This window comes from Anser brachyrhynchus, assembly GCF_964034855.1.
Source record: "Anser brachyrhynchus genome assembly, chromosome: 6".
Lineage (NCBI taxonomy): Eukaryota > Metazoa > Chordata > Aves > Anseriformes > Anatidae > Anser > Anser brachyrhynchus.
Window position 1 is genome coordinate 21,387,142 of NC_137700.1, and position 26,512 is coordinate 21,413,653.

Here is a 26,512-nt window from a genome sequence, read left to right on the forward strand (position 1 = left end):
TTAAGAAAAGAAAATTGTAAAGCATAAAAGGAGAATCCCAGTGAATCAAATAACTTTTCTGAATGATTGTACACGAAGAGAATACATTGCTGCTGTATTGAGAGATTTCCTTAAAATTATCTTTAAAAGCTCTGCTCCAACTCAAAACTGGGTATATTTCAGGTCTCTGAATAAAGCTCACCACTTCCATTCTGGGTTATTCTCCTAGATACATAATTTATTAGGATACTTTACATTTTAAAAGAGACCTCAGAATAAGCTTCTTATTGCCCTTCAAGTATTGTCAGCGCTACCCATCAGGAAACCCTGACCTTAAAATCGTGAATGTAAAGTAATATCTTTTTTTTTTTTTTTGTGGATTTATTTTCTATGAGCTTGTCCAGGTGTGTTTTTCCCCCTCGGCAATTCATGCGGGTTAGCTGCCTTGTGTTCATGATTCCTTATCCGTGTCCCTCCCAGCGAGAGAAGGAAACAACAGAATTAAATGGATTTTGGTGTGGTCCTCCTGAACTGGAGCTGAAAGCTGACCTGTGATGGGCAATCCAGCCCTTTAAATAAAGCCAGGGGAAAACATTTCTGGTCTGGAGTCAGGCCTGAATTAGAAGTTACGGGTCATTAGTCTCTTTTTTAAACCATGCCTAGGGTTGGGTAGGGATCAGCAATGAGCAGATGGCAAGGTACTAGACTGAAGGAGACATTTGACTTTTTGCTTGCATTGCAAGTGCAAGGTTATGATGCAGCGTTCCCATTCCTGCTGAAATGTTGTTGGCAGTCTCAGGGAACAAGTAGCCCAGGGAGCTGTGCTCAGGGGGACAGCCAGGTGGGCAGGCAGAGTCACTTCTGGGAATGGCTTTCACCTGGTCTCATTTTGGCCAGGTGCTGCCTGTTTTCTCCTGCATGCCCTTTTTTGCTGCAGCAGGAGGTTAGCAGAGAGTAATTTTGAAGAAAGGTATTGTGGAGGTAGAAGTATTTTTTTTTCTCTTTGAAACATTATGAAATTTTATATTTACCTTTACAAGATCTATATCAGAAGAGATGGAGCTATCTGGGAAGATTTTTGTTTGTGTGATGTGTTTGTTGTGGTGCAGTGCTGTGGGAGACTTTGTGCATGGCTGCAGGTAAGCAAGCTGTGGTTTGAGTCTTTCCTCCAAGTGCTCCGTGCTCAGGGGAACAGTTTTCATCTCACTTTCTCTACCAGTTTCACACAGCTGTCATTTCTTTAACTTCAGTGAGTTTTCTTGTGACTTATCCTAGTATCAAATCAGATTTAGTCTCATAGGTTTTGCAAAACTGAGACAAAAGTAATGAAAAAAAAATTAGCAGTACTGAAGTTTTTTCATTTCCAGCTTAGAAAATGCACCTTTAAACCTTTTATTTTGCATTTTTTAGTAGTACTCTGGCTCTTCTGGTTCTGCAGAGAAAAATAAAGTGAAGAATTACACAGCAATGAAAAATAACAAGGCAAAAAATACAGTTCTCATATTCCTTTTGGGAACTTTAGAGGGATGCCACTTCAGTGGTCCATGACATGTGTCTGTCTGTGTACTGGCCTTGGCTGCGCTATTTCCAAAGGCTTCCAAACCTGAAGTGCTTTGGGACCTATCAGAGGTTATAGAAATTTAAAACATTATTATTAGTAAGTTGGTGACAAGTTGCTTTCACAATGATATCTTACATACTGAAAGCATTTTCAGGCTTGCATGTGGTTTTTGAGATGGAAGGTTTTTACAACGGCAGTGGTTGGCAAAATGAGTCCGAGTTCACGTGCTATGATAGCATCAGATTTTCACTTTTATGAATAATTCTGACAACAGAAGTAACATCTTGAACCGTAACTGAAATATGCATGTACTTTTAGGCATGCATTAGCTCTACAAAAGGCTTTTCTGTCTTGCCCTAGTTGTGCTGTCAGATATTAAATGCCTTTAGGGTGTTTTAGATTGTGCTAGAAGCATGGTTAGTGCTGAAGTAATTCAGGGACCATTCATAGCAACTCTGTTGAGGTTACAAATAAAGAGAGAGAGTTTTTTTCAGACATGTTTCAGCACACAAGTTGTCTGTGCTGAAGAGAAGTGAGCTGTGTTCTTTTTGTTCCCTCTGATACTAGCCATGATAGAGAAAAATAAACATCAATGGATGTTTAGCCCAATTTAAGTAATTTGATGGCTTACGAAAACTAGTTATTGCCACAGTATCTATTCACCTAGAGCAACAGCATGTCCTGGGGATCTGGTCTGTGTCTGGTGGGAGTAGGTGCCGTGGTTGGAAGGTTTACTTGTTTGTCTCTTCTACTGTTGGGATTGGCAACCAGAAAAGCTGCCAACATTTAGGAGGTTAGAGGAAATGCTACGGGAAACTCATTTAGCAAACGGGAAGCTCTGACGTATTTTAGGCGTGATTGCTCAGCAGTAACGTGATGCAACCACCAGTTGCTTTAGAATATAGGCATGGGAGCTCAAGTCTGCCTGCAAATGTAGTGTTGGCACACCAAACAACAGATTTCCTACCAGGGAAACATTTCATTGCTATTGGGACCCCCGAAGGTGGCAGTTGGTAATGTTGTGGCATATTATTCATACCATTATAGTGTCAATATTAAGGATAATAGCCGTTATTAGGCTTGAGACCCTAATAAGAGTCTATTGAAGCATGCAAATACTGTCACTGCCTCCAAGGGTTTCCCATCAAAGTCAGCAAGCAGTAGGCAAGAGGAGGAGCCAAGACAGCCAAGCTCTCAGCTGCAGGGTCTCTGATGTGGGGAAAAGATGTGGGATAGGTAGGGTAGGAGAAAGCAGAGCACTGCGGGATTTCGAAGAGGATACCGAAATAGCGAGGTGACAGGTAAGCTAAGCTGGTGGTCGTGAGGCCAGAGGAGCTTTGCTGCTGTAGGAGGTCTGGTGTGAAATGAGCACTGTACACAGAGCTTTACTGCTATTACACTGCTGCCGTAGGACCCCCCAGACCTCTGAGTCGTGTGACATAAATTACACCACTCAAAAGGCCTCTTTGTTTGCTAGGGCCTGCTACTTACACCTCTCAGTTGAGTTGTAATCCAGACTGACAAAATCCCACTCGCCAAAAATGATGGTTTCTTCTCCCTGTCTGCCAGACAGGCCCAAAATGGCAGAAGTTCACCCTGTTTTTAAGCAGACAGGTCTCTGGGAGCTAACACTTAAAATGCTTGGTTTGAAGAGCAAAATTAAAATTAACCTCTGGGGTTAATACTTAAAGTGGAAAAAATAAAATTCTATTCTGTAACAACAGGAAGACTTGATAGAGTGCAAACTCTTCTTGAGGTAAGCATCTTCTGTGACAGTCTAAATTATGCACTGTGGATGATGATTATCTTGCATTGCACATACAGATCATTCAACCATGAGATTGGAATCATGTTAGTAATAATTAAAAGTATGTACCTGCTTTTGTGCTTGAATATACAGTTCTGCCCTGTGATTAAACTGTGTAGTATTAGGACATGAATTCTGACTCACTCCAGCAATCATTTAGAAGTGGAATCTGGCCTCTAAAGGTGCATACCCAGTTACTCATTACCTTGTGTAATGAACCAAGCCCATAACCTTCTTGCTGGGGTATGAAAATAATGAAGTGTGATTGAAGGTTCTTATTTGTGCTATGGCTCATATTCTAAGAATGAGTGAAGACTGGGGAAGCAGTGTGAGAGTCAACTTTCTACATTTCTTCCTCTTTGAAATGTCAAGAAAGGAACTTTTCTTCCTATTGTGAGAAATTTCCTGGGTGGGAATAACTCATTTCCAATTCGGCCCCAGAGAGATTGTGGAGTCTCCATCCTTTGAGGTGCTTAAAACGTGAACCAAGTCCTGAAACACCCGATTCAGATTTAAAGCAGGAGATTGGGCTAGGTGGCCTCCAGATGTCCCTTCTAACCTGTTTTCTGTGATTTTGTTTTTTTGTGAGTTCAAAACAACTTTGAGAAAATAAAAGCCCACCACAATGAAAGTCAGAGATCCGTGAAATGAAAACAACAGCAGTAAAACAAGTTGTGCCATTCATTACTTTTCAGCATTCCCGAATTTTACAGGACACAAGAAACCTACGGAATAAGAAATTCTATAATAAATTCTGCAGGCTGATGTGGCAAAATCTGAAAGGCTTAGGTTGGGCACCATCTTTCCCCATCATATCTACCCATTATCTTTAATGGTCTTTGATTGAAAATGTTTGACTTATTTCTAAATACTGTAGTACTGTATGGTTCCAAGAAAAAAATTCACAGTGGATCTTAGAAAGGAGATGCAGAAAAGGGAGTATGGCCCAAGAATTTGCTACGTATCACAAGACCTAGCTGATCTCACACAACTGGTCTGTGATGTGAGGGAGTTAACTGCATCATTCACTACCAGAAAACTCAGAAATGGGCTCCCACTACCATTGCCCTCCTTGCTTTATTTCCCTTGGCAGGGAAGGGATGAGATGGGCAGCTGGTGTGCAAATTCTTACCATCTACAGTAGCACGATCTAAGGGAGGCTGAGCCAGAGGGCAAAGCAATCATTTTTAGGAAAATACCAAGAAAAATGTTACATTTCAACATACATACCCTGCGTTAATTACGCCCATTTCTCCAGAACTGATATTCGTGGTACCACTCAAAACCATTCTAAAGATCAGAATGTAATTGCTGGCTTGGATTGATGCTAGGTCATATTAGCAAGGAGATGGTGATATTAAACAGGTGTGAGAGATGTATATCATCCTGCAAACATATATAATGTCCCACTTTTTTTTCAGTTCTACTCAGGAAAATATAGCTCTCTACAGGGCTTTGGTTTATGATCATTTCTCTTGAGTCCCTGCTGTTTGTGAAATGGTTCTCCTGAGAGAGTACTGAATAGGATTTTGTCCGTAATAAAATCAGACGGAAATACTGGGGCCGTGCAGCATCTCACAAGGAGTGATCCTGGATGGAAACAGCTACTTTCCTTCCCTGGGAAGGAAAGGTTTGTTTTTTTTTTTTTGGTCTTTTTTTTGAAATCTGGAAATTGGGACACCCTGAGAATCACTGCCTGGTTGAGATCAAGCTTGCAGTTTCCATAAAATGTTGTGCTCTCATACAAAGGGTATCCTTTTTATGGTTCATAATCCTGTACAGATTATTCAGCAAATTAACCCTCAATTCTGTGCTAGTAATCCAGCTGCTCCACACCTCGAGCAGCTGATTTCCTTCTGCCACTAGTTATGCTTGGGCTGAGCAATACCACCTTGCTGGCTGCTGTATTTTAGCACGGTTTCATGACAGAGTCTGCTGCATCTGTACGTGATTATCAATCTCAGTTACAAGACCTTTTTATTTTCCATTCAGTGTGGTTTTGTGCAGTGTGTACTGTGTTATTTTGGGTGGTCTGACTCTGCTTCTGTACCTCATCCATAAATGTTGTTGTGTTGCTCTTCTTAGAGTTCCCCTGAAGAGCAATTGTAGGTAATCCTGTGCACACAGCATCTTGGTGATAGGGCGACTGGTTTGCTACATATACAGATTGTCAATAATGCCCAGACCTTGGTGAATTATCTTTTTTAAGAACCTATAATTAGCTTTGCTGAAGAAGAGCATATTTCAACCAGCAATCTGGCAGCTTAAATATTAGCTTCATAGCAAAGTTTCATCTGTATAAAAGCTAAGGAAGGAATAAAGGTTGTCTGTAAAATTATAGGAATTGATATTTAATTTCTCAGAAGCAAGTTTTTTTTTTTGGTTTGATGGCATTTTTGTTTGTTTGCTCTTTTGTTGTTGTTTTTCAAAGGCGTTTATAACTCCTAATTTTCTCTGGTTCTAAAACACAGTAAAAATTATTTTAGGAGTCAACCCAGTTACTTTTTAGACTTGCAAAAAGTCACGGCTTTATTATGATATTGATTTTTTTTTTTTAAACAAGAACTCTCTACTGATTAAGTTATATTTGAAAATCAATAATATGATAATGCTTTGAATTCCTGGATCCCCAGAGATGATACCTCTGGTTGTTCAAATATGCCATAGTCAATTTTCTTCAACAATAGATTTTTCCATATGCTTTTATATCACGTCAGATAAACCAAAGAAAAGGGGGAAGGGTATGAGCAGGGGAGGAAGTTAAATATTTTCTAATCATAAATAGCTATTACTGTTGCAATTTTCTTGCAATTATAATAGTTGTCCTCATCCATGAAGAGAAGTTTATGGTGGATGTGATGTGATAATGCCAGTAGAGTGAAACCAGAAATACTCAGCAAAGCACAGCAGTAATTACGGGTCTAAATCTATGTCAGGGGCAATTTTTTGCTTTAGTTTATGGGGTGAAATCTTTGCGGTAATGTCCTCAGTTGTTAACGGGCATAACCTCACTGATGCTGTTGGGTTTTCACTCATTACTCACCCAACAGTTGGCTTCTTTGTACTTCAGATGCACACTTTATCTTCTACAGCCATACTTTTTGGGTGCGGAGTTGCCTTCTTTTTTATTCCTCTCCAGGCAATTTTTTTTTGTATTTCTTTTGTACTGACAAGTATAAAGTGTAATCAACTATCGTGTCGCATAAATCATAAATCCTGCCTTAGATTCTAACACAATTAGTTCATCAAAATTACTAATGCCCACACTCTGAATTAGATAATAAAGCAGAATTAATGTGTCATTACAATGTAGTGTCCTGGTCAGAATTACCTTCCTTTACAGAAAAAGCGTAGATAACTATCTCTGTAATTAAATGTGTGCCCACTTGCTTAATAACTATAAAAGCAGCCACTTCCCTAGTGCAGTGGCTTAGCAGTGTTTAAGACTGCTCTGTGTTATCACCTGATGTGGATCTTTGGGAGAGTTATAGCAGGAAGAAAGTGACGTGAACAAGCAAGTGGCTGTTTAAACATGATAAATATATGATTTTAAGTACACTGTTTTCATTCTTAAAACTACTTCCTAGGCAATTAAAACAAAGCTCCATCAATGTTAATGCCACGTGTACGATGCTCCAAAGGAGGTAGACCAGCTGGAAGGGTTATGTTAATGGACTTTCTTGTCCTCTGTTTAATCCCTTTTATGATCTTGTTCTGTCGTAACCTTTCATCAGCATGGGTGGACGAGATAGATTGTTTGTGGGAAGTTTAAGATTTTTATTGTGTTTTAAAAGAAAGGTGACTATTTAAAAATTGGGATGATAAAAATGTGTACTTTTAAATCTTTCCCCTCTGCCAGATTCTTTGCGTTAGCTGCCAGGATCGGTGCTCCTGTCCCATGTGGGGACATGGAAATACCCTGGAAATGGAGATCGAGCAAGACTGGGTCTCGGTATTCGCTTTGGAAATGTGGGCAGGAAGACACGTGGTGTTCCTTTTGCTTGCCTTAGAGGTTTGTTGTTCATCTAAAACAGGGGGACTGGTGCTGCAGAACGTCCTTGCGTGGGCACCCAACTCACTCTTTCTGCTGTGCTCGCACTGAGCGTGTAGCTGTCAACGAGACGGGGAATAGATGGTGAATTTAATTTAAGGAGCGCAGCTTTTGGGTATTGCATCCAGTGTGAATTTCTGCTTTGCAAGTCTCAAGAAAGGTCGCTGCTATCAATACATATTGTTTCAATTTACTGAGATGTAGAAAATTGCATTTCTTTCCAAGTTAACTAATACACCCTTTTTTTGTGTTCAGTTTTCAAGTACAGATTTCATTACATTGGCTGATCTTGATTCCCAACTAAAAACAAAGAGGCTTTTAGTTGTTGAGTCCAGGTTGTCATATTGAAGGCTGTTTTATGCTACAATACATTTAATTGTATACTACAGTGAAGTGTTTATCTGCCTTTACACAGTCATTTTAGGCAGTAAATATTCCTTCTGGTGTGATAAATACTTCTTTTTCATGATTTATGTATCTGTGCGAGATTCTGTCTCTGCCTTCAGTGACTGAATAGCAAAGCTTTGCTGATAATTTCTTTTGTCATTTTGCCCTGCTTCTTTCAATTTTGAGTCACAATAGTCTCTGTTAATATACATGTAGATCATTTTCTCAGCAGGCTGATTTCTTCTTGTTCCTTTTCTGATGTAAAATATATTGTGTTTTCCCTATAAATAAGACTCTTATCCCTTGGCAGTTTGTTAACCAGTTTCAGGTAACCTCTGCAAAAGTTTTTGTTGTTGTTGTTGTTGTTTTTGTTTTGTTTTGTTTGCTTTTAATGGCTTCATATATTAAAGGTCTAATCCTGCTCCCAGTAATACTTTAATGCATGTTTTTCCATTGACTGTACTGGCCTTATAAACCTTATGTCCTCAGTACTGATACTGCTGTGATGTGTGATTTTTGGGTAGCCCTAAATGCAGGATGTATTTTAGTAGAGGATTATTCATTCACTATAGATACCTAAGGCATAAAACTAAATCCGGGGAGGGGGGGAAACTGAACATATCCCCATTCCCCCCACCCCAAGAAAAAGAAAAGGACGAAAAAAAAACAAACTAAGCAACTAAAAGTGGTGCCACGGACCAGAGGATAGCTGTATAAAAAGAGAACGAAGATAATAAGAGTCCATAAACACACACACAGAGATTTCTGTTCTTTTTGCTCCTCTCTGGAGGAGTTCGGTGACAATTCCTATTCCAGAACTTTTTTTTTTTTTTAAATGGAGGACTCTTTAAGGAAAACACTGCGAACACTGAAACACTGCAGGAATAAATGTACGTCTTTCGGAGAGGCCACCAGTAGGTAGAGTTCCTTGGTAACCTGTGGTAGAGAACAACACTTGTTGAATTTGTCCCCAGGTGATCTGAGAAGGAACAGAGAGGTGATTAACAGAGAGGTCGGAGCTCTTGCATCTGAGCTCTAACAACAGAGATTACAGGTTCCAGACTGTTCTGTTTTTGTGATTTTGCCTCATCTCTTTGTTTCTCGTGAAGAAGGACTGTTGAAGTGGAGACGGACGGTAGGTTTTGTCCTTGGGTGAGAAATGCAGTGGAAGTAAAATTTGGAAATACTAGAGGAGACAGTGGCATAGATCTTACTAATTAGTGGAATACCTGTCATTGGATGGATACAATAACTGCTTTACTGCAATTAGGATGATACCAGGTGTATCTGTTTTTTCTATAGGTAATAGAGGAAATGATCTCATTTTTGTACAGATGTTCTTTGGACAATGTTAGCTTACGGACTTTATTATATAAAGTTACTTGCAGACAATAGTGTTTTCTGGTGGTTGCAGAACTGTTGTTCCTACATAATTCAGTTCTGCTGAATCTGAAATAATATATAGTTCTGGCTTAATGGTGTAATATTGAGAAAACGTTTCCTTCCTTCTTTTTTTGTGGGAAAGGGAAGCATGTTGTGTATTTTATGTTTAGGATTCTGAAAGTCTTGATTTCACATCTAGCTGGAGGGCTTTGAGAAGCTCTTCCTTGGATGTCCTTTTAAGAGCCCTCAGCTTGGCTTAACAAACATCATAGACTATTTTGCCATCAGGTGCAAGTAAATCTTGCACTGCTAAAATCTTTGGAGCTGCACTAATGTACACCAGCAGAATACCAATGTCAATATTTATGACCTGGCTGTTGTCAGTGAAGTTTACTGATACTTCAGCTGAGTTCTGCTGCAAGGGAAAAACCTGTAGAAGGAAGTAAGTTGCAACTCAGTTATTTTATTTTCATGTGTTCTGTGGCTTCTTTGCATCAGCTCACAGGTTAAAAGAAGAGTTAAATGAAGAGGCAATATCTTCTTCCTTAAGACAATCTTTGATTTCAGGATGGCAAGTGTTGCTCACCTATCAGATGAGATGTTTTTGCTTGGTGGGAGATGGGCTGCTTAGAGGAGCCCAAAGAGAGGACAGAAATGAAGCTGCCGTGACCTACCTGCCAGTGCTTTCTGAGAACTTCCGAAAAGCTCTACTTGGATGCATAGATTATTTCACTATAAACTGGAGACAAAGTTCAGAGAAAAAACTCTTCAGACAGAGCATGCTGTGAATCTCCACTTTAATTTAAAAGGGAATTTAGCTTCCTTCTGGAAGTGCCATGTGCTGCAGCCAAGGGCTGGAGATACTTGCCTACACACAGTTTTCTTGGGTGGCCCCGAAGCCAGACCTGCAGTGCTTTCTGGGGAGAGCTCTTTTGATGTGAAACTAGAGTTAAGTGTCTTTCCTTGGCTGAGTGGCCTCATCGCAGATACCAGGTCAACTCTAAAATGAAGAGTTAATCTCTCAAATAAAAGTCAGACAGCCAAAAGCGATTTACGGTTTGGCAGATACCATCTAAAAGAGCCCTCAGTCAGAGAGCTGGCTAGCTAAATACAGCTTGTGCTGAAATACAGAGCCTCTGGTAGGCTCTGTCTTTTTCCAGCAAGTTATTAGAATATCTGTCTTGTGCTTTTCTGAAAAAGGTCCTGTACAGTTTGCTTTGCAGCGGATCCTTGATGAAGGTAATGTCTGGAACATGACATTTTCTTCTGCTGTGTGCTCCATCTTCTTCCTTGGGTGAAGTGACCACCTTCAGCATCTGATGGTCATTGATGCACTACCCAGGCAGATAGGCAGGGAAACTTAAATCCCAACCCTTTCCTTCCTCTTTAAAACCTCTAAAAAGGGAGGGAAATTGCAATTTCTAAATCGTATAGGAGTGTTACTAACACCCTGATGGGTTAACTATGACAGTCTATGCACTTAAATTCATAACTACAGTATGGTATTAGAATAGATTGTGTTTAATTCAGCTTTGTGTGTGTTAATGTATTTTCCAATGAGAGCAAGTTTGTGGATTTTTTCATGTAAGCCATTACATTTCGGGATTTGTATAAGCAATAGATCACCTATGGAATGACTGAGATGTGTGCATTTTGCGGGATCTCTCCCCAAGACATGCTTTTCTTTCATTCTATAGAATTTCAGTAGTGGCAGTATTTCACCAGCACTGTACTGTGGAACGCTTGTCAAAGCCTCTGTTATCGGTACAAATGTATTAGATCCAAGCTGTGCAACTCCATTTTTTTATAAAGCTTGGAGAGGAGATGACTTTACTATACAACAGTTATCACTAGCATCACAAGACAGCAACTATCACAGCATTGGATGCATCAGACTTTGTATGAAGTCAACCCTTGGGGGCATATTTTCTTTTTTTTTTTATAGCTACATTTTATAGGGAAAGCTGGAGTTTCCCCAGAAAGAAATCAAAGAAGTAAACAAATAAGAGGGTATGGGGAGAGAAATGAATTTTAATTTCATTAAATTTGGTCTGATTTTTAAATGCTTGTATGCATTTTTTTCATTGCACCAGCTTGTAATAAAATAATTTGGGGAAAGGATCTGAATACTGGGAATTCATACCATGATAAACAGTTTTAAAGGAAATAAAAAGAAAAACATTTTTTGGAATAAAGTATATTTTCAAATAGTGCCTGTCATCATAGTTAGCTTCTTAGGATTGGCAGTGGGTGTGAGGGAGAGTTGCACAGTCTGTCAGCAGGCTTTCAGCACGTTTGCCAAGGACTCTGCTTCTCACCTTCTGCAAATGGATCCAACATGACTATGCTTGTTCACTGTGGGGTCTTACTCTGATGTTTGTGGGGGAAAAAAAACCACAACTTTTTGTATCTACCAACTCCTAGGCTATGTGGGGAGGTGGCAATGTGTGTATTTTCTTTTGCTTTCTTTTCTTTCCAGAAGATTTTTGTTGTTTCAAGGCTTTCCAGAAAACCTTACCTGAAACTTTGGGGTTCTTCTGAAGAAAACCCACAACACAACTCTAATAATGAATGGTTCATCACGTTCAGAGGGGCAGGACAGGGTACATGATTAGAAGCGTGTGTTTAGGAAACATAAGCTTCCTTTTCAAAGAGGCTGATGACAAAATGCAGACTTTGGTATCAGCAAGGGCAGCAATGCCTCACGTTATCTGTCCCCAAGCCTCTAAGTTCTTTCTGCTTTCATTTATTGTGTGGGAGGTCACACAAGGTGACACTCGGAGTCACAGCTTCTGTCCTTCTTGCACTTGGAAGCTGCAGTGGAGGCTCATACAAATTACTTTGGAAAATAAAAACAGCAGGAGGGAGAATGCTGTGCACCGATCCAAATGTTGGAGTATACTTTGCTCCTTCTCCTAGGGATGGCTGTGATCAGAAAGTGCTCGATGCTATCATCTTACCAGGTGATCGAGCAGCAGTTCAGGGTTCTTTTGTGCCCAGTGAATTAAGACCTTGCTGAAAAGATAAAATTGATGTGAAACTTGAAGGGGAAGACTTACGAAGTAAAAGCAAACAAGGTTATAGAGTCCTCCCTTCTTATTGTTTAAGTCATTCTCGTTTCTTACCCTGTGATATGACACCTCTACTAAAATGAAGGTGTTAAAAGAAGAACAAGGAATAACAGTTTAAAAAAAAAACAAAACAAAATTACTGCACAGCTTCAGAACTGCAGGGATTCTTTTGGAGTCGCATTTGAGTCTTCCACGTACTGCCTGGGGCCAGCACCTGAAACCAGAAGTAAAGATTTTTGATCCACATGTGTAGAATAAGAAAAGATCAATTCTAAAAATAACCCACTGGACCTTCATGATTTTTTGGTGGCTTTTGAAAGATGTTTAAGTTGTTATAAGAATATTCACACACCTCTGACATATTAGGCCGAATGTCAGCACAGTCTGTTACCCTCTCTTCAACACCAGCAAAGAGCATATTGTAAGAGAAGAACATAAAAACAGGGGAGCCAGGTAGTGATGCTTCCTTAAAATCTCCTGGCGGTATGTGCTTATGGCACTTCTGAACTAAAGATTCTCTCTCTCTCTACTTAATGGTCTTCACTGAGTTTTCCTTCCTTTAATTTGTAGAGTATCTTTTTGAAATGCCGTCAGTTTATGAGAACCACAACACCTTCCAGCATGATTTTGCAGCTTCACTATGCAAAGCGTAAAGTTTTGTCCTGTGTTGTAAACCTGTGATTCCAACAACTAGTTTTATTGTGTAGTGTATTGTTTTGGAAAGGATAGAAAGCATTTCTGCTGGTATTTTTAAAATTTACTAGCATATAACCCACTGGTTGGCTTTTTCTAGATTAAGAAGTTTGTCTATTGAGTTATTCCTTGTACAAAAACTATTCCAAGCCTTTGATCAGACTTTTTTTGCTTGCCCCTTGACCTTTCCAAGTCTGCGACATGCTTCCTCAGAGAGCTGGCTTGGAACTGCAAGCACTGCTCAAGGTGCAGGCACACCGCATAGTGATATGAGGTATAATAACGTTTTTTGTTTTCTTCTATCTTCTTTTCCTACTAAGTCCAACCATTCAGTTTCCTCTCGTGACCTTTATGGAGCACTGTGCTCAGATATTCACAGAGCTACATATCCTAACCCTAGTATCTCAGTCAGCTCAGAGCTAACCATTGTGTATGTAAATTTGGGAATAGGTTTCCTCATATGCCTGATAGGACTATTATCTGCTGTGGATTTCATCTGCCATTTCTTCGTACAGACACGCAATATTGCCAGGTTATGACACCTGTATTAATCAGCTTTATCCTTCCAGCTGATACATGTTAGTGTTATCAGCAGACTGTCACTCGGTATCCTATTCATCCTGTTTTCCAAATAGGTTCAAAGACTTGAATATGTTGCACAGCATGTGGTGGCCTCCCACCTCCTGGTTCTTATCTTCCCATCGGTTCTTAATGCGAGAACCTCCAGTGCCATGCAGCTCTTGTTCTGAGAAGTTTTGGGTGACGACATTGTAGTTGTGGTGTTTCGCTGCTGTGTGCAGTTACTTTTAAGAGAAGATATTTTAGTTTCTTAGTTTCCTTCCTTAACCCAGTACTATTTAGTTAATCTTCAGGCATTGCATTAAATGTACTTCAAAAATCCCTTTTCCTACCCTTGAGGTAGGACCCTACTCACTCCAGGCAGTGCATGTGTTTTCAAGGAAGAAGCCTAGCAGGCTGGCGCCTGTATTATTGCCAACCATGGTCTCAGTGGGGAAACCAAAGCATGCAGGTAAAATGGGGAGTCCAGCTCTGTGGAAGGAGCCTGCCTTATACAGGGTTTTTGCAAAGGTTGCAGATAGCTGTGGTATAACATCTGTCTTATCATCACTGTCACCAAGCACTTACACTTTTGATGCAGGTCACTAGGTTACAGCATTCAAACATTAAGATAAACAGGACGTGAGCTGTCAAAACAGGGGCGTTTGAGGTGGGTGTTGGATATCAGTCTTCCATTTGTGTTTTTTTTTTTTTTTTTTCAAGCTTTCATGGAGTCCTGGAATTGGTAACATTGCTTTTAACTGATGTTAGACGCCTTCAGGTAACAGCATTATTTTTTTTATTAAACACCTTCAGGTAACATCATTACTTTGTGTCATTGATAACTTTCTTAAGAGGGTTTGTGGTAATGATTTCCAGGACTGGACAGCGGGCTGAGAACTTGGGCAGCAATGAACATGTTGTGATGAGTTCCGTTGTACATCCATGTGTTTATATTGTAGTACGCAACAAAGTTTGGGAATTACATTGAAATGTTCATCATTGGGATTGACCCCGGAGGTTAGTAAGTGAGGACTGCATACAAAGCTTCAACCCATGCAATGAAACATAACCTCTTATTGCCAATGGCCAGTGTTACAGCAATCCAGAGCTGGGTTTCATGGTCTGTTTGCCTCGGACAGAGTCCGCTATAAAGGGAAGAGATGGAGGAGGGAATCAACAACCAGGGCTTGCTTTGCAGCAGGGTATTCCGAAACAAGGCAAAGTGGTCACTGTGGCAAGTAACACCATCTTCTCGTAATCTGTGGTGTAGGGCTTGGCAGGGGTTTGTAAACTACACAGTTTACAGGCCACTGAAGTGTGCAGGTTGTTACTGCTCATAGCTCTCGATTTCTGTAGAAATGAAGGCAGTGATGGAAAAGTCACATTTCGGTTTATCACATGAGCTGTTAGCTGCTCCGACAGAAATGGATTGTTTTGACAGCCCTCACTGGAATAGACTGGAGGGGATGTAGCAGGCACAAAACTGCAAAATGGAAGCATTTTCAAGAATTCCATAAACTTGAGCATATGCAATTTCACCGAAAATATCAGACCTACATGCCTGGCCTACGTGGGGCCAGAGTTTGAGGAGCCGCAGCTGGAGTGGCTGAAGAACTACCTGCCCCAGCCTGTGGCTGGAGTGAGTCGGGCTGAGACACAGACACATCGGGCTTCGGAGCTGCTGGAAGCAAAGGGCCCTTGGATTTTCTTGCTACCCCTTCCCCAAACTCATAATCTTACAAATCCACAGCAATGACAGAAGTAGCACGGGATTCAGGCAGTCACTGCGAAGCACCATGTGATTGCTGTCTTACAGGGAGAGAACATTTTATTTCAGGATCACTGGCTGTGCTAGAGATCTATGTATATTTTCTCTGACATCGCCCCAGGTACTGCATGAGTTGTCTGGGAGTTCATACAGGCAAACCACTGGCTTCTCTAAAGGCAAATTTTTCTGAGGAGCTGACACTGCAAGTTTATTTTCTGACAAAATTCAAGTAGTATGGACTGAGTAAAAAGAGATCTCATATAGATTGTGTTTTTTTGGTTCAAGATAGACATTTTAAAATGTACAATATTCATGGGAGAAGGGAAATTGTCAGAGGAAATATATCCCCTTACATTGAGTATTTAGCCTAAGAATGCATCTAGCATGCTGAGAATATGCCACTGAGAACTTCCACACTAACTCTGTTTTTCAGGAGGAGTTATGTAACAGTTTTTATGGTCGCTTACAGATGGAACCCTGTAAAACTTATTTACAGGGAACTTTTCTACTCCAGACATTGTTTACTAGTTTCTAAGTAGTTGACCTATGCTGCAATTACTTTGCTCTGAACTACTCTAGCTTTATCAATTTTCATAATCAAGTCCCCTGCCCTCTGCTTAACTCTTATTTTTGCGAAGGCTTTGTGAATTATAATTGGGAGTTACGTCTTAATTCTGGATGCTTGCTGGCAAGTGATTTATTTGAATAATTGTACTAATACTAGATAATTCTGTAACTTTCTCTTAAAATATAAAAGGTCAAGGTTTCAAAAGGATTCTAGTTTCTACTAAAACCAGAACCAAAAACCTGCAGAATTCAGTGCTGGGGAAATGAAAGAGGGAGGACAACCAAGGAAACTGGAAGTTTCACTATTGCATGCTTTGATTATTTTATTACAGGTGTCAAACTCTTTATAGCTTTTCCTTATTGCACCATGCTTCTTGGAATCCTGTGATTATCCGAAAAGTAGACTTCATTAAAAGTATTTTAGAACCTCATTAATTGAAAAAAAGAAAATTGTAGGGAAAAAAGTGCTGCACGTGTACAGTTTGAGAAACTAAAAAGCCAAACAAGTATGTCAAAATGTATTGCTTTTCAAAATAGGAATTGAAAGGCGTCACTTCTTGCTATTTAAAAGTATATTTCAGAGTTGTTTTTACTGAGATTTTTTGCTTAAAATGATAGCTTTCTTTGAGTCACCGTCAATGTTTTCTTTAATTGAAGGTTTATATTAACACCACCATAAATACCTGAATTTTCAAGTGCTTAGATTCCTTCATCAAGTCAGGGAAATTGTTCTTGCTAGTAAAAGGAACCAAGAATATTCAGGAAATACTCAATGAGTGCTATGTCTACAGGTGAAAAGGAGAAGCAAATAGGAAGGACTCATAAGATCCCTGAATATGTCCAGAGCACGCTGAGGGATGTGAGTGTAGTTACCAGCGCTCCAGCAGCGTATGGCAGGAAGGATACTGACACTACTCCACACTCTGAAATTCGGAGAAGGCTGATGGGGAAGAATCAAGGGATTGCAGAGCAAAAGGTCTGGCTGAATGCTCCTCAGGGGAGAGGTGTAATGAAAAGGAGCAGGGGCAGAGGCTGGAAATGGCAGCAGGGGGAACACAGGCATGTTCTCCACATGTGCCTTTGAGGGGGCTGTAAGAATGAGGAACAAATCCCCTGCTGCAATGGGAAGTGGGGGTGACGACACCTGTGGAAGTGAAAAGAAGGGGCTGAAGGAAGTATCATGGTACTATTTCATTTCTGCCTCTTGTTGGTAATGCTGGAAAGGCTGGTTGTGTTTGGAGCAAAACAACTGCCTCATGCAGATTTACCCTGACAGATGGTAACAAACACATCCAGCTCTGAGCAGGCAAGGGGCAATGCCTTTGCTTTTGAGTCAGGGCTGTCACTGAGACAGCAACCAAAATGAAGCGAAAAGAAAGCACGCGTTAAGCTGTTAATCAAGCCGCAAAAAAGCGGGTGAGCCTGTAGTTTCTGTGTGCTACTCAGAAAGCAGAGTATATAAAGGCTAACGCAGGGAGAAAAAAATGAGTCTTCCTATGAAAGGATAGGCTGTGTTCCTGTAGCGCTGAAAATTTGGAAGATATTAAGAGCTTTATATGAAAACTCATTACCTGCTAAGCATGCAGCATTCTTTAAGCAAATGCACATAGTACTTTGCAGCAAATGTAGTGCCTAAAACTTTAATGGCATAATGATATTTCAATGTTAAATCTGACATTTTCGTTTGTCTTCACTGGCTCAGTGTCTCTGATAGATGAGGAAATTGGAGAGAGGAGAAAAGAGGAAGTAATATCTAATTCAATACCAATTACCGTCATTTTTCCTGTTTCTTTATTCTCTGTATCTACGTAGAGTAAAATATGATTTTTTTTAATATATATTTTGAGTGTGTTTTTCAGGATCAAGGCTATATACTTTACATCCCATATCAACTTTTCTGTTGATTAATTCTAGACAGAAACTTTACAGAGGAATAGTCTTTATACTGTCGTTTTGTACTGCCATACTGCTCAGGGGAAACAGGAATGTGAATACAGGATATCAATTTAGCAGCTCAGGAGAGAGATACAATTAATAGTCTTTCAAAATGGTTGACATATGTAATAATCTGAGTTATGTATCATTTAAACCTCTATTTACAAGAAAATAATGAATGTTGGACAAACAGAGGGAACTATAAGATACTGGGGAAAATAAATGTGAAAATGCTTGGAAGACTTGAAAAAACACAGATTCATTGGTGAGAATAGAAATGGGAATTATATGAACACTAATAAATGAAGAGAATTAGATAGCTTTTGTAGAGTTGATCATTATCTCTGAAAAAATACTGTAAAATTTGAAGACCTGACAGACTGAGGAAAGGCAAGTACAATATTAGTTTTCGATAAGAATTAAAGGGGGAAAAAGAAACTTAGGAAGAACATTAAGCCTGATAGTTGCTATCATAAATGTAATTACTCTTCCTAATAAGAAAAAGAAAATAGAGTTTTTATATTAGAAGAAAAAGGCTTTGAATGTTACAAGGGGGAAAAACATCAAAAAATGAGCACATTGGTTATAAAGAATAAATACTGGAATTAATGTGCATGTTATTAATAGAATTACCAGAATGCTTTTGAAGAAATAAGTGTGTGAATTTGTATTTTATTGAATGAAAACGGAGATTTATTAGCTGTGAGAAACTCTGCCGTTTAAAAATTTAAACAAACAGAAGCCTACAGTGATAAAACTAGTTACAAGGACTTGCTGACTTTCCTTGAAACCTTTGAAATACTGAGAACAAGTATTTCATTTTCCTGTGTTTCAGGTAAGCATGGGAGGGAGGGTTAATAAAAATAATAATAATAATAAAAATACTGTTTAGTATTTGTGGAAAAACAAGCTAGGGAAGCCCCATATATGTTCGGGCTAACCCATTTTCTTGTGGTATGGGTAAATTCTTCTGATTTCTTGATATATGAGGATTCCTTCTTTTGTGTGGCTTGTTTTGTAACCAGGAAAAGATATTTTTTTTTTTGGTTTGTTTTTTTTGGAAAAACACCAACAGCCCTAAGCATTACCAATATAGCCCTTTGAATTTTCTGGCATTATTTTGCTGCAAGAAGTCAACAAGCTTTGGTTTGTAGACTGTGAGGATGTTTTACAGGTCTCTGTCATGTACTTGAAAGTTAGGCCTATCATCAAAATACTCTTGAAATGTATATGGCAGAGTGTTCACTGTGGATTTATGTAGTGGTCTGTGTGATAAGACATAAGGACTGTAATCTGAAATTCATTAGGAGTTTAAAGAAATACTGCTAGGTATGTTAAAGATTTATGGAAACTGGTAAGGATTAAAGCAGTATTGTAGATGAGAGTAAGGTCTATTTACTTGAATTGGGAAATGACAACACTTCATATGTAACCAACACCTACTTTTACAATTACTGCTACAAGACTGAATTAAACCAAACAAGTATATCCAAGAGTTTTCCCCCACATTTTTCAAAATATTTTTATTTCGGTAGTATACCAGACATCTCTGCCATCTGATATAACAAACACCCCTGGTGAGCTATTTAAATGTTTAATTTCCCTTTCCACTTCTCTTCTACTCGCAGTCTGGTCCAAGTTGGTCTCAGTCATTAAATAAGCATCAATTTTCTTCACTATAATCATCAATGATTTTCTCTGGTGACTCTCACCCTTGGTCAGTGGTGTATTTTTTAATCTGAGCCCTCCCAAAAAGGTAAACGGGTGTGCTATTTCAGCATAATGAGCACTAATAATTAGAAATGCCTTAACCAAAGCTTTCCCTTGGCTCACCAGGTAGTGTTGGGTTTCTGCTGGCACCACGTTGTGCCCCGTGGTGCTTGTTGTGTGTGAAGATTCTTGGTTTATGAAGCACTTTGCTTCCTAGAATGACCATAGAAGTGCCTTCATCTTTGGGTGTTCTGGAGTAGTTCTTAAGCAGTGTGCCTTTTTTTAAGCAAGTAAGACTACTCAGCTAATTTTGTCATTAATTTGGAGGTGTTCGTAAAAGGCAGTTAATCAGTGCGTTTTCTGTACTGAGTCACAGAGTTGAAAATGACAACTGGCGCTACATGGAATATCTGATTTTCTTTTAATTATGTATTTATTTCCTGTGTTGGGGAAAACAGACTTAGAGGCTTGCTTCCTTGTTTTAATTCTTTGTGCATGAAGCAAAATCAGTGTAAATGAGGTCTCAGTTTTGCAGCTATCCCCGTTTGGGTTCAGTGTAGTTACCCAAATTCCTAGTACTTTGGAAGAGCAGACCTTCATGGATAAAGTGTGAATAGATAATTTATTTTTACCTCAGCAAAATCGCACTAGGCATAATTGTCTATGGAAGCCACAGCTGTGATTAAGTATTAATTATCCTGCTGTAGGTAACTGCAGGTGATAAGAGGCTTAAAGTATTGGCTTTGCAGAAGAAAAAAAACCAATGTTTTATATATGACATACCTATTACAAAAAAGATTCCTGTAGAAAAAGCTCTTCAGAGAGACATCTCTCTGAGGTTTCTTTGTAAAGGAAACAGCTCCTTCTCTTCATATTTTTATTTCTGCTTCATATTCCACAGTGCTGTTTCAGAAAGTGGTATTTCTACAACTCAGAAATGGGGTTCAATCAATTGTTCCATCACGTCATGTAATCACAGGTGAACTCTGTGCACCATACAGTAAAACCTCAGGTTTTATTTTGAGAAGCTGTTACCCGGAAAAACCTGCAGGATGTCAGAATACGATAAAGCTACTGCGTCTTACCATGAAGTCGTAGAGGATGGGATGAAAATAGCTCTTTTGGTTGCGAGTGCCCCAGAATTTCTTGGCAGGGTTATAACACATCATGCATGATTTCAGAGATAGGAAGAGGGTTTAGTCTCACAGACAAGGCCTAAGGAGATCAAAACCCTACAAATTCAGGTGAAATTTAATCTACGATTAAGATGTAAAATATTTGCAGAGAAAAGTAACTAACTGAGGGAAAAATTTCCGAGGGATGTGGTAGGTTTGCAATTGGAAATCTCCAATTTGGTGTTTTTCTATGAGTTGCTAACGCATTGCTTTAGAAGAACCATAAGTGCCAAGCTTGTCTGTTCATGGGGGAGCTCTGTGACGTGTCCTCAGATGGTTTGCTGTCCTTCTGTGACCTGCACACGATATCCTAGAACTCCTAGTTATGATATTCCTGTTGATGTGTGTATGGACAAGATTTCATTTGAAGTGCAGAATATTGATTAAGTCAACAGGTCTTAAAATTCAGTGTTTTAGGAGGGTGATTCAGTCACCTTTGTTTTGTTTGCCACGTTAAATAAGAATTGTTTTGGGTTTTATTTTTCCTTAAAGCACCAAAAAGTATGCTTAATTGTTGGCATTTGCGACAATTTTAATGAGCTCAAACCATGCTGCGTTCTTCATGAATATAATCAAAGTTAATTGTATAATTTATTTTGAACAATAACAGGAAAATTAGTTTTCGTTCAGGAAACAATTGGAGTTCACCACATCTTGACCTCCTATACAGCCATGCAATTTTAACGAAGATTGAATTGAATTTCATTAGGGATGAGAGCAGTGGACTTGAGAACAGAATCTGTCTTTTTTACCCCAAAGATGTAGTCAGAATGGAGTGATGAAACTAGACAATAGTGTTGGAGAATAACTACTTTCATTATTATGGGGTTTAACTTATGGTTGAGCGTGCAAATGCTAACAGTGACAAAAATATTAGGAGCCAGTCAGAATGTTAAACCAACACACAGCAATTAAAGGTTGCAGGTGCACAGGGTGGGGCTTTTTGGTTATTTCTTTTCCTCCTTGTAATTTTATTTCAATACGGAGGAGAGAGCACTGATGAAAAGGTATTCTTATTTTCAGGATTACAGTGGCATCCTTTCTAAAGAGGTAAGGGTGCTTTCAGGATCATAGACTCACATCTACAGTAGAAACATTTAAATTTTCTTGCTAATTTGTTAGAAAAAATTCCAGCATGCAGCAATTCCTTTCAAAACCGTATTCTGAAAATAATTTGCTTTTCCTTAGCAAGTATTTAAATTCAATAGCCTTTAAGTATTTTACAATATAAGATTACTAGAATGGAACTCTTTTTTCTTGCAACAACAAATGTGCTTCGGGAACTTGCCTGCAGCACAATGTGTATGTTATAAGAAAATCCATGCAATTGTACAGGAGGAGGCTTGGGTGGATGGAATACTTTCCATCCATCCTGTACCGTGTAAGAGCAAATCCAATGGAGCATCAATAGGATATTGAAGATCTTTCTGAGTTAAGTGTGTAGTGGATCTCATTGCAAGCTTCTGTAGCCCATCAGTGTCACAATCGAACGCCTGGATAGCAATGCATTATCACTGGTAGTTGCTTCTTATTTCATTAGTATCCTACTACATGCAAAGACTTTCTGGTCTTTGTGGACAGTTGATTACAGTTATCGGAAGCGTATTGACTGAAAACAAAAAAACCCTCTAGGTGTCTGGTTTCTGCTTGGAAACATCTCTCTCCACCAACTTTAAGGAAAACACCGAATATTATTGGACTTAATTTACACTGCTTCTTGCCTCATTTTCAATCACTCTGACATACACTTTCTCGATCGCCATCAATGCAAACACGAATACCTTCTTGGGGATAGGGACTCAGAATTCTATTTCTTTTTTTTTTTTTCAATGTGTTACTATAAAGAACTGAAGAAATAAGGTCATGATCTATGTGGGAACAGCATTTTCTTCTTGAAAAAGAAACCCATAACTTTCTATTCCTATTGCAAGCAGTTTTAAAAGTGAATGAACATACATGTAACTAACAAGTGTAAACAACATCTGGATTTACCCCCATGGGAATATAGTTTGTCCTTGCCTGTTCTCCATTCTTTCCACCTGCCTCTGAGGAACATCATGAGTCAGTCAGCTTTCTGAAACAGTAATTTTTAGACAGATGGGTTGTTAGAGCAAAGGATTCTTGTCTGCTTGGTTTCCCCCTTTGTTGCTGTTTGTGGTGATTTTGTTGTACTGGTGGTGTTATTAAAGAAAAAACATGTCAGAAGAGGGGTCAGTGGAAGGTTTAGTTCCTGAAGCTGTTCTCTCTCACCCTGCCTACCAACATACGTCTTGAAATTCTGAACCTGAGCCTGTTGTAGGGTGGTTAATACAAGAGTTGAATTAATTGTAGTCGCTGTATTGGAAGAAAATGTGGTTGGTAAGCTGTATGAGGTCTCTTCAAGACTCTTCCTTACAGTGCCCTTGTTCTGCTGGGCTTTTAGAGCAGGGATGGTTTCTGTACTGGGGTGAGGGTTAGAGTTCATCCTCAGCTGGAGTCTACCCTCTTCCCCCTTAAACTTTTAAGCTATTTAGAAGGTTTTCAACTCCTCAGCTTTTGGAATTATTTGTGTTTGTAATTGAAAGCTCCGGTTGAGAGTAGGTGGTTTGTTTTCTTTTGTTTTCAATTTTTTTTTAACCTAAAAAGAAATGTTTTCTCCAATCCAGTGAAATTTCAGCAGTATTTAAAAATGTCAAGGCTTGCCTGGCCTGTTTCTGCACAGCTTTTATTGTTCCAAAAATGTTTGTAAGATGATCTTTTCCAACAAAGCAGATATAAGGGCATGTCTGTGCTTAGTGTTGTTCTTGGTTTTTCACATGGGAAAAAATTGAGGCAGAGCAGTGAAGAGCTCATGCATGCCCTACATACTGAATGAAACTCATCAACTTTGACTGTGGTTTCTTCAGACTTGGCTCGCTCCAGGTCTATTTCAACACAGATTTGTTTGGCATCTCCATTCATCTTAATGTGCTTTGCAGTAGGCAGGCTGCACAGGCTTTGAAGAGCTGTACTAATCTCCTTTAGGGTTGTTTTGACATTCCAGTCAAAGAGTACAAATGGCATTACTGTAGCATCCTTTCTTGCAGGATAATTTTTCCTCTTGAGAAGCCCTAGCCAATCTTTCAACCTATCCTGTCTGGAGAAAAATGTTGGTGCCATGTATGTGATCTGTGAAACACTTTGGCATGATGAAATGGTACCTCTTGTGACAATAGGAGCACCTTTCAGGTGGGATTTCATGGAGATTGGTTGGTAGTTATGGTGATGCCCTCCTTAATGCTCTGCTGTTTTTATGAGCATTTCAAATGATGGATAGTGGAGGCGAGAACGGCTTGGATGTCTGCTCTAGCAGGCATTGAGAGTGGACCAGCCAGGAGTTTGTGGTTGTGCTTCAGAGAGGTGAAAATGAGGTGTCTCAAAAAGAATAGAATTAGTATTCAGTCAAAACAGACATGCAGCTGGAGAGGGGTGATTTAACTATACATCAAGTCTAGCAAACCAAAAGGCCAAAAGGTTTTCTCTCTCTTTGTCTCCCCGCTCTACAGAGACTTTTTCCTTCCATTATCTTTCCCTTCTCTGATTTTTCTAGTCCAGTTCTTTAATTTTTCATTTCAGTTTAAGGAGCTTTTGTTAAAAGCTTTGACTTCATCTTACGTGCCAGATGATTTCTATAACATTAAGGCAAACAATTTTAAATAGCATAGAATGTCTTATGTAAGTGGCCTTTGAGTTGTAGAATTGAAGTTTGTAGAGTCATCAGTTAGTGGAACTAGGCTGTAAGTAAATACACAAATAGAGATGTGGATAAAGACAACAAATTAATTGACTGGGATAATATTGTGCACCGTTCACAGACCTGTTTTTTATGAAGGCAAATGTGAATAACTTAAATTTAAGCCTCCAGGCTTGCCTACAATTCTTGATAAGGGCATACGTAGTTGTGGTTTGCTCAGCTGCGGATAATTTTTCTTTTTTTTTCCTTTTTGGTTAATAAACTGAAGTATATCCAAAACTCTACTCTAACAAAGAAAAAAAAAAAGTAGGCAGACCAGGATATTCATGAACACTTGCCAGGAAACCATTTATAATCCTGTTTTTTCTTTCTATTGTGATATCTGCAAATATTTTGATTACTGCAGTGCCTGGGTTCTGTTTTTCTAAATGTAAATTTTATGCATTAATTAGTCAACATTAAGAATTTCTTCCAAAACACACAGATTAAGCATTTCAATGTGCTTTTCTAATTACATTTAAAAAAAAAAATCAAGCTGTAAAAATGCCTGGAGTCTATTCTGTGCGTAGACACACAAGCAGCTCTTATTAATGTCAAGGAGAGTTAAATGTGGAGGGAGAGAAAATTAGACCTGGGATAAACGTTATTAAAATGTGTGTAGATGCTTAAACTGATCTCTGTATTAGTTAGTGGAGAAATGCCTCAAGAATAGTGTTTGGTCTGGATCCAGACCACAGAAATAATTCCCACAACTCACCTTGTATGGGATTCATCCTACTGCACTTCGGGCATCTTCATTGGCATCTGAATTAGTCACTTTCATTTCCCATTGTTGTTAACGGAGAGAAATGGATGCTTCTACTTGCTGATTTTTATAACAGTAAGCTAAGATACTGCACAGGAATCAGATGCTAAAACCACTTGTTCCTCTGCCTCGAGAATAACGTGAGCCTTTACAGTCAACTCAAATGAAGGCCCATTTTTCCCGTTGTCTGCCACATGGGCATATTGATGCTACAGTGGGAAAAAATTATTGCAAAGCCAAGGGACTTATCACCGCTGGAGTGGCTTACACTTTCTTCTTGCATAAATAAGTGTACAAGTGTACTCTGTTTGGAGTGAAGTTGTCCCATTTGAAGTGGAGTGAGGTGTCCCAGCATGTTGCTGCACTTGAATAAGCTCTGCTATCGGTGTCAGGTGGGAGTCTCACATCTGTAAGCAGTAGTGTTACACAGGTTTTGCTTACCCTTCAGGAAGAGTAACCCTGCTCCCAGCCTTGCAGGCACTGAAGAAGTAACAGTATGTAGCTTAATCATACTTCCAGCTTTGAGCAAGTGATCTTGCTGGCTCACTAGTCAAATGTCGTATGGACCGCTTGAATTGTGACTAGATTTGCTGAACTATTGCTCTGGGTAGCTTTTTATTATTATTATTTATATTTATTTATTAACTGGGTATTAAATATTTATTAACTGGGTAGCTTAACTGCTGAATATGCATTTGAGTAAGGGAAAAAATTTCTCTAATTTCATTGAGAAGCTGCAACACAGAACCTTAGAGTCAAACTGGTGCTAAATCTCTGTCTTCAGTGTGGTCTGAGAACCTGAAATCATTGCTGGGTCTGTGCTGGTGTTACCGTCCTGTGAATGCAGTGGGACTTGGACCATGTGTTTTCTCTTCCACCAGGGTTTCTGAATCCTTGCTAGATTCTCTGTAATACTAAGTAATGAAGCTTATTAGACAGGATTAGGTTTGTAAGTCCAAAATCAGGGATGCTTTCTATCAGAGTAAGGCTTGCTCCAGACACTACTTTGAGAGGGCTAACTGAAGTCCTGGAAGGAGACTGTAAAGGACTGAGACCTCAGACAAAAATTTTGGTTATTGGAAGAAAAAGAATTATTTCTCACCAAAGTATTTGGAACTTGCCAAGCAAGTAAACATCCAACTCAAACAGAAGATAATAAAAAGTAGATTTTTACAAGAATCTAAAATTTTCTTTCCTCCTCAAGCGTATGAAGAGACAATTTTGCAGAAGATGACGCACAAAGCTCTCCAGAAAACAAATGCAACATACATCCCAGGAACTTAAAAAAGGTACACAAAGTGAAAAGGACTATGTAAAACAGCTTTCAACAAATCTATATTTAAATAG

At 39.1% G+C, this 26,512-nt stretch overlaps 1 protein-coding gene across 7 annotated transcripts in view; it reads left to right on the forward strand.

Annotated features, from left to right (window-relative positions):
* The window catches only part of LOC308197640 (uncharacterized protein), a 628,187-nt gene that overhangs the window by 351,746 nt on the left and 249,929 nt on the right, over positions 1-26,512 (forward strand). The window contains exon 1 of one of the 7 annotated variants that reach the window (XM_080598508.1): positions 976-1,118. The exons of the other annotated variants lie outside the window; for them this stretch is intronic. Coding sequence (XP_080454634.1) covers positions 1,036-1,118 — 83 coding nt within the window. The 5' untranslated portion in view covers positions 976-1,035. Of the gene's footprint in view, positions 1-975; positions 1,119-26,512 lie in introns of those variants that run through there. 7 annotated transcript variants of the gene reach the window in all.